Genomic DNA, 8947 nt, shown 5'->3' with positions numbered 1-8947 from the left:
GTTTTTCATCCCCACGCTTCCGCACCCAAATTCGATTCGGGAACCAGCACAAGCATCGTTTGGGAACATGGGTGAGATTTTGACTTCTCTTCTTCTCTCCCCACTTTTCCTTTTTTTTATGCTGACAGTCCTATTATCCTGTAGTTAGTCAAGACCGGCCGAAACTCGCTAGGAATAGATTGGCGAGGGTTGAGCAGGCTTTTTTGTTTTCATCTGAAGCTCATCATATTGACACCCTCCTGACCAAGTCTAATCTTTAAGACGCTAGGTTGATTTTTGATCTCCCAGACCCCACCGATCTTGACGTCGTTCATGAATATTTCCATCTATGCGACGAAGGTAAACTCCTAATCTTAACGCCTTTCTTATTTTGGCATTATATATCCAAACGTCGACTATATTTTTATCTCGTCGTTTGCACAGAAATGGCGTCTTTGAGGATTCAGCTTCCCGGTAATCAGCCACCTCAGCCAAGCCAGCAGCCCCCGCCAAGCCAATAGCCTCCATCCAAGGAAAAGGAGAAAACCAGCTCTTCCTCCCAGGCATTGAGAAAAAGGAAAACCACAAAGGCCCCTTCGGTGTCGGAGGTGGAAGTTCTTGCGCTAAAAAAGAGGCGCAAAGAGAAGGCGCCGGTGACCGAAACACCGACGATCCCAATTCCTGATGTTACTGATGTTCCTCCGGCGCTAAGGGAACACGTGCTTATCCCGGGGGCAAAAATCATGGATTCCAACTTCCAAGTCTCGGATATTTCTGAAGCCGAGATTGGGACTATGTTGAAACTTTCCCCTCATTTCTCCCTCATCTTCCACGCTCTATATGAGTCTTTTCTCGAGCCGCATTGGATCACCGTTGCCCAGTCTTCACTGGTTTATCGTTAGCGCAAGCAGATCTCTTTCCAGATTTACGTAAGCCTCGATCGAGCTGTCTTTTTCTTTTTGTTGATTTCGTCCTCTGTATCTTTATTTTCTGACCTCCAATTTTTCAGGGCCTAGTCCTTGCCATTCTCAACCTTATTGATCTAGTCAAGGTTGAAGAACGTGATAAGGCGATGGACAGCGTGGAAGTCAAGCTTAACTCTCTTCTTGACGATGCCAAGAATAAGTGCTTGTTTGCCGTCGAGGAGAGGGATGTGGCCATGGCCCAACTGAGGAGTTTGGAAAGTGAACTGGCCAAGATGTCAAACCTTCAAAAGGAGTTGGCCAATTTAACTACTGCGGTCGCGGATCTTACAAAGCGGGCAGAAATCTCTGAGAAGAAGTCAGCCGAAGCTACCGAGGCGGTGAAGTTTTGCTGAAGGAAAAGCTGAGGGGAAGAAGGAAGCCGAAGCCGAGGCTGCATCAATGTTTAATGCCAAGCGTGTGGAGATCATTGAGGAGTTCAAAGCTTCTCCGGAGCTCATCGACATTCGTACCAAGGATTTTCATTCTCCTGGTCAACAAATCATCGATCTGATAAAACAAGAGCATCCTGAGTGGGATTTGAGCTTTCTTTATGTTGCTCCTCCTTCTGCTGATGATGACAATTCTTCCCCGCTTGGCGATGGTGATAACTCAGCGGCTGGCGGCGAGGCCTAAAGCTTTCTTCTTTTTTTTTTTGTGGACTGCTACCTGTAATTTATATAATATTGGACTTCTTTTTATTTCAATCATTTTTTGAAGACAATAGATTTCATATTTGCTCATTATTTCTCCTTAGAGGAGTAATCATTTTCACTCCTTAGGGTCGTCACCTTAGTAAATTTCTTAGAATTTTGCTAAGTGTTCGCCTCTCCTCCTTAAAGGAGTCTCCAATTTTGCCCCTTGGGGTCGTTGTCTTAGAAAATTTTGTAAAATTTTCTAAGTTTTTCCTCGCCTCTCCTGCTTGGAAGAGTTGGCGTTAGCTTTGCCCCTTAGGGTCGCCGCCTTAGAAAATTTCATAAAATTTTCTAAGTTTTTCCTCGCCTCTACTCCTTAGAAGAGTCGGCGTCAGCTTTGCCCCTTAGGGTCGTCGCCTTAGAAAATTTTGTAAAATTTTCTAAGTTTTTCCTCGCCTCTCCTCCTTGGAAGAGTCGGCGTTAGCTTTGCCCCTTGGGGTCATCGAAATATTCTAAGTTTTTCCTCGCCTCTCTTCCTTGAAAGAGTCGGCGTTAGCTTTGCCCCTTGGGGTCGTCGCCTTAGAAAATTTCATAAAATTTTCTAAGTTTTTCCAATGATCCGTAGATCCCTTACTGCCCCCTTGTCTGTTTAATATACCTTGGTTTTTTAAGCAGACAAGTTTATTCGAGGGGTGAATTCTTCTTACTTTTGGACAATATTTCTAAAAACTCATCAATTTATTTAAATTGCCAAAAATATAACTAAGATGTGTTTAAAAAATTACATACATTATTGATAGTACAACTTTAGCTGTTCTACATTCTATGGATGTTGAATCTTCTTGCCGGAGAGGCTTTCAAAATGTAGGTGCCAGGACGCAACACTTCTCTTATTCGGTAGGGTCCTTCCCACGTTAGGCCCAGAGGACTAGTATTTTTGGATTTTGTACTTTGTGTTACCCTTTTCAATACTAGGTCTCTTGGGATGAACCTTCGTTATTTGACTTCTTTGTTGTAATATTGTGCTGCCCTCTGCTGATAGGCGGCAAGACGTAGTTGGGAGTCGAGTCTCTTTTCTTTCAACAAGTCGAGTTCTCTATTCATGCCTTATGTATTACCGTCGTCGTTGTAGACTACAGTTCTTAGAGTCGGCGTCTCAATTTCTACAGGCAATACTACCTCGACACCATACGCCATGGAGAAGGGCATTTCGCCCGTGGTACTTCGGCTCGTCGTTCTGCATGCCCACAAGACCTTGGGAAGTTCCTCGGCCCATTTTCCCTTTAGATCGTCGAGCTTCTTCTTTAGGGAATACCTTAATAATTTATTGACTGCTTCGACTTGCCCATTAGATTGTGGATATATCGGCGCTGAGAAGTCCTTTCGAATGCCCAAGCTGTGGCAGAATCTTTGTGTTGAAGCATTATCGAACTGTTTCCCATTGTCAGACACTATCGAGTGGGGGACCCCGAACCTGCACACAACGTTGTTCCACATGAAATTGGTGCAGGTTGCTTCCGTGGTTGTAGTTAGAGCCTTTGCCTCTGCCCACTTTGTATAGTAGTCTATTATGACGATGGCAAACTTAAAGCCTCCAGGTGCAAGGTGTAATGGCCAGATTAAGTCAACCCCCCATTTGGCGAAAGGCCATGGACTGAGAATGGAGGTTAGGTTTTCTGGGGGTGCTCTAGGAATTGTGGCATATCTTTGGCACTTATCACAATGTCGAGCGTATTGGTATGCGTCCTTCTTAAGCATGGGCCAGTAGTACCCTTGCCTCAAAATCTTAAGAGCTAAAGAATGCCCCCATGTATGATTACCGCAGATTCCTTCGTGGATTTCTTGGAGGACCTTCTGGGCTTCGTTATTGTCCAGACACCGCTGTAAAGGTGTTGAATAGCCTCGCTGATAAAGTAAATCGTCGTACAATAAGTATCTGGCGGCTCTATACCTGATCCATCTGGCCTCATATTTATTATTTTGTAGTTTTGCATCCATCAGGTATTGGACGAGCGGCGTCATCCAACTTTTGCCTGTTTGGATGATTAATGTCTCAATTATTTCCTCAATGGTTAGCCGCTCCAGTTCTTCAATAGGAACGACCCCTAGTGCGTCGGAGTCTTTTGAAGATGCTAGCTTTGCCAGAGCGTCAGCGTTGGTATTTTCGGCTCGTGGTATCTGAAGTATCTCGTAGTTTTTAAACTTTACGAGTTTTTCCTTTACCTTCCTCAAGTACGCACCCATTTTCTCACCACGTGCTTGGTATTCTTCTTTCACTTGCCCGACGATCAATTGAGAGTCGCTGAAGATGCTGAGCCTTTCAATTTTTAAGTGATTGGCCAGTCGCAGCCCCACAATTAGCGCCTCGTATTCTGCCTCATTGTTCGATGCCTTAAATTTAAATCGAATCGCCGAGGTAATCTTGTGACCTTCTAGGCTGATCAACAAAATGCCGGCTCCTGACCCGTTATCGCTCGATGCTCCATCCACGTAGAGCTTCCATTCTGTCCTCTCGACTTCTGCTGGCGTGGCGGGGGCCGGTCTATGGGAGAATTCAGCCAGAAAATCGGCCAGCGCTTGGCGCTTGATCGCTGCTCTTGGTACATACTTAATGTCGAACTGGCTTAACTCCACCGAATATTTGAGAAGTTGACCAAAAGTTTCGGGATTTTGCAGCGCCTATCTCAACGGGTGATTTGTGAGAACCCGTATTGTGTGAAATTGAAAATAATGTCGAAGCTTTCTCAAGGCTACCATCAAGGCGAGGGCCAAGCGTTCCAATTTGGTATATCTTGACTCGGCATCGAGGAGTCTTTTTCTTACATAATAGATTGGCAACTGGACCCTTTCTTTTTCTCTTATTAGCACGGAGCTCACGGCGTGTTATGACACGGAGAGGTATAGGCTAAGCTCTTCGTCGGGGATGGGCTTTGACAGGATTAGGGGCTTGCCCAAGTGCTCCTTCAATTTCTGGAAGACCTCTTCACATTGTGGTGTCCATTCATAGTGCCTACTCCCTTTCAAAGCATCGAAGAAGGGGACGCACTTATCCGTCACTTTTGATATAAATCTGTTTAGAGCGACAACGCACCCTGTCAACCTTTGTACCTCTTTCAGTTTAGTTGGGGATCACATATCCTGCAGGGCTTTAATCTTTTCAGGGTTAGCTTCTATCCCCCAGTTACTAACCATGAAACCAAGGAATTTCCCTTATCCAACTCCAAAGGCGCATTTTCAGAGGTTCAGTTTCATGTGGTATTTTCTCAATATACCAAACATTTCACCCAAATGGTCGACGTGTTGAGTGGCCCTGGTACTTTTCACAAACATATCGTCGACGTAGACCTCCATTGATTTTCGGAGCTGTTGAGCGAACATCTTATTCACGAGCCTTTGGTAGGTAGCCCCCGCATTCTTTAGGCCAAAAGGCATTACCTTGTAGCAGTAGAGGCCCCTGTTAGTTATGAAGGATGTGTGCTCCTTGTCGGCTGGATGCATGGGGATCTAGTTGTACCCGGAGTATGCATCCATAAAACTCGGCATTTCATGTCCTGCTGTGGCGTCGACCATTTGGTCTATCCGAGGGAGTGGAAAACCATCCTTTGGGCAGGCTTTGTTGAGGTCGCTAAAATCGACGCATGTTCTCCAACTTCCGTTAGGCTTGACTACCAACACGGGGTTTGAGACCCATCGCGGGTAATGGGCCTTTCTGATGAACCCATTGTTGATAAATTTTTTGACCTCTTCTTTTAGTGCCTCGTATCTCTCTGGGTTCATCGGTCGACGCTTCTGGCGCTTGGGGGGATATGAGGGGTCAATGTTTAGAAAATGGCATATGACCTCCGAGTCGATCCCCTCCATATCAGCGTGGTTCCAGGCGAAGACATCCAGGTTTTTCTTGAGGAAGCCCTCGACCTCAACCCTAAGTGATAGGGTTAGGTCTGAGACTACTTTCAGTACTTTGGTTGGTTCATCCTCGTCAACTTGGATCTCCACCAACTCCTCGGCGGGTTGAGACCATGTGACCTCCTATTGGATCCTGGGATCTATGTCTTCGACGGTGCTTTGATAAACCATCCTGGCCTCCTGCTTCCCGACTGGTCATATCTGCACAGGGCATCGAAGTATGCAACCCTAGCCTCATACTGGTTGCTCTTCATTTCGCCCATGCCATTTGGGGTAGGGAATTTAACTTTTTGGTGGTAAATGGAGGTGATTGCCCTCAGCTCCTGGAGGGTTAGCCTTCCAATCATGGCATTGTACTGGGAGCCCCCCCTTATTACCACAAAGTTAGCCATTGTGGTGGCCTGTCGAGTTTTCTCCCCTACAGTTATGGGCAACCGGATTGTCCCCCGAGGGATGACGGAGTCCCCAGTAAAGCCGTACAACGGCCTGGAGGTCTTTTCTAGCTGCTCCTTTGGAATCCCCATCTTTTCCAGGCAGTCGGAGTATAGGAGGTCTACCAAGCTCCCATTGTCCACTAGAATCCGGCACACATAATGGTTCCCGATCATGGCTTCTACCACCAACGCGTCGTTGTGGGGGAAGTGAACTCCGTTGGCATCATCCTCATTAAACGCCACGTCGGTGCTCCTGAATCTTAGTGTTTTTGCAGCGAAGACACTCCAGAACCTTTCCTGGTAAACCCCTCTGGCCTCGTGGGCGTAGTCCTTCTGAGATCTCCTTGAGTCCCCTCCTATATAGGGGCCGCCGAGGACAATTCGTATGATGCCGACGGGTTCTCGGTCCTCGGGTCGATGGTTCTCCTCTCGACGTCGACCGTCATTCTGGCCACCGTGGCCATCGTTTCTAGGTCTCTGCTCGGCTTTGAACTCTTGCAGCCTCCCCTCGCGGATTACTCTCTCGATCTCATCTTTAAGATCGGCGCAATCGTTGGTGTGGTGGCCGACGTCACCGTGGAACCTGCAGTATTTTTTCTGGTTCCTTCAGCCGGGGTCAGACCTCATTGGCTTTGGGCGGCGCAATAGATTCCCGCGGCCGACCTGATTGAACACTTCCTCGGATCCTACTGTTAATTCATGGTAGGAATCGTACCTTTGAAACGGTCGAGGCTTACGGTTCTCCTCTTGCCTCGGCTTCTTGGCTTCTGGAGTGTTCGACGTCGAAGCGGGCTGCTTGTCCCCGCTTCCTCCACCTCGTCGCTTCTTTCCATCCTGATTTGCTGGCATCGACCCTTGTTCGGTCCCCTTTTTTTTATTGGACCTGTGCTCAGGGTCGTTCGCATCCGCTTCCTCGGCATTTATGTAGCCTTACGCTCGTGCAAGGAATTCCTTATAGCTGGACGGGGGCTTTCGGTTTAGCTCTCTCTTGAAGGGGGTAATTTTCTTCATGCTAGACAATGCTCTCATCAAGGCCTCCCGGTCGGTTATGTCCATCGTGGCGGTGACAGCTTCCCCATATCTTGCAAGCCATTCTCTCAACGACTCGTTTGGCTTCTGGTATATCGTCGTGAGATTCTGCTTTGGGGGGACATATTTTTTAACCCCTATGAACTGGAGGGAAAACGCTTCCTTCAACTCATCCCAGCTTGAGATCGAGTTTGGCTTCAGCGTCCGAAACCATCTTCGGGCAGAGTCCGTTAAATGGTTCCGGAAGGCTCGGCACATAATCTCCTCGGCATACCCATGTAAGAGCATGTGCCCTGCGTACATCTACAAGTGATCGTCGGGATCCCCTCGACCATCATATGGAGGGATCGACGGTGACCTGTATTTATCGGGGAAAGGTGGCGCCATTATTTCTGCGGTAAATGGAAGGTCGTGTGTGCGGCTAAGCGTGATGTCGACGTTTACCACCTCGGCCACTCACCCTATGTTCTTTTTTAGGCCGGCGACGTCGCCCGTGAGTTTTTGCTCTAGGTTGGCCATACGTTCCATAATGGCGCGCGCTTCTTCTGCCGAGATGGCTGAGCCAGCTACTCTCGATGCCTCTGCCCTTTGGATGTTGGGTCTGCCCCTTGCCTGCCCGCTTGTACTGACCCTGAGTCTCCCGGTGGGTTTCCTCCTGGGTTCTGGGGTAGTACCTCGGGGTTCCCCGGGCCTTTCGCTATCCGGTCCTCGGGAGCCCGGAGCTCGACGGCCCTTAGACGGCTGCCGGAGGATTGGGAAGGTCGAGGCCTAGGATGGCCTCTATGATTTTCACTGTCCCCGATTCCTGCTAGGTCATGTTGGCGGTCACCAGGGTTGTGGTTTTCAGCCATGGTAGCTCCCAACGGCCTCGGGGCGTCTTCTAGAGGTGGCATAGAGTTCCTTCCGTCTAAGCGCTCGACTACGGCCATTAGTCCATGTACCAGGTCGGTTAGAGTGGTTAGTTAGGCCTGTATTTGTACAGGGTCCGGCCGCGGCATGTCTGGGGGCGGGACTTCATTTCTGACTGGAGGTGGACCTTCCTTCATCCCGTCATTTCTTCTTCTTGGAGGCATGCTTGCTGACTATGTTGTTGTTGGGGGTCAAACGCATGAACCAGAGATTCTGGGTTCGCTCCCCAGCAGAGTCGCCAATTGTTGACGGTGAAATCTCGTCAACAGAAATAGGCCGGGTCACCTCTGGGTATCCCGTTAGATTTCCGGCTTGATATTGACTAGATACTCAATTTATGCAATAAAGTGTTTGTTGTATTTTTAGAATGGTGAGCAACCTGAGAAAATATGCTTGAAGTATAAGAACACACGAAATTTATAGTGGTTCACTCTGTTAATGAAGAGCTACATCCACTGTAGTTTTATATTCCTTTTGAGATTGTTACAATTTACATCAACTGTTGTTCTCTCGTTTTTTCTCTCTCAGGAAGCGAACTCTCTTCTTGTATGGGCTTTGCCCCTTTTATAGCCGAGCTTCCTTCATTGGGTGGGTCTCCTTTGTAGGCAGAAGCACTCAAGTGGTCTGCCTTTCTAGGCCCAGACCGTAGCCCACTAATCACTTTGTGAACTGTTCACTCAGTCAATTAGTCTTCTATTACGGCTCTATGCGTACATGTAACCATTTTCTGTCCCCCGTAGGGCGGTTTAAGGGTTTGTAATTAATGCCTGCACTGCAGACATCTCCCATTTCTGTACGCCACTTACGATGTTAGGCTTTCCCCTTTTGGGGTATTCCTCTCGCCGTATCTGTTTGCTCAGCCTAGTTGTCTTTCTTGGCAATTGATTTTCTCCCGAAGGATTTCCGTCGTAAGGTCGACGATACGACCTGTCGTCGTCATGAGGAGTCAGCGTCCTAAGTTGGGCTTCCTTTGCAGCAAAAGGAAATGGAGTCCCCAGCGTCGAGGGTTGTTGTCTTTTTGAAGAAAAGTAAGGTCACGTGTCACACTGTTATTCTTACACGCGTGATTCATATTTTCCCACACAATATATAT

The 8947-nt window shown here is 47.8% G+C and overlaps 1 protein-coding gene across 1 annotated transcript; it reads right to left on the bottom strand.

The window, feature by feature from the left end:
• Nucleotides 1-5622: 5622 nt before the first annotated feature.
• On the bottom strand, nt 5623-6765 carry LOC112091802. The gene is made up of 2 exons (XM_024166289.1): nt 6632-6765; nt 5623-6499 (listed from the first exon to the last, which is right to left on the bottom strand). The coding sequence occupies exons 1-2, from the start codon at nt 6763-6765 to the stop codon at nt 5623-5625; spliced, it is 1011 nt and encodes a 336-aa protein (XP_024022057.1).
• Nucleotides 6766-8947: the final 2182 nt, after the last annotated feature.

Source organism: Morus notabilis, unplaced genomic scaffold (genome assembly GCF_000414095.1).
Source record: "Morus notabilis unplaced genomic scaffold, ASM41409v2 Scaffold12, whole genome shotgun sequence".
Lineage (NCBI taxonomy): Eukaryota > Viridiplantae > Streptophyta > Magnoliopsida > Rosales > Moraceae > Morus > Morus notabilis.
The sequence above is the reverse complement of the archived record's forward strand: the minus strand, read 5'-3'. Positions and strand labels throughout refer to the sequence as shown.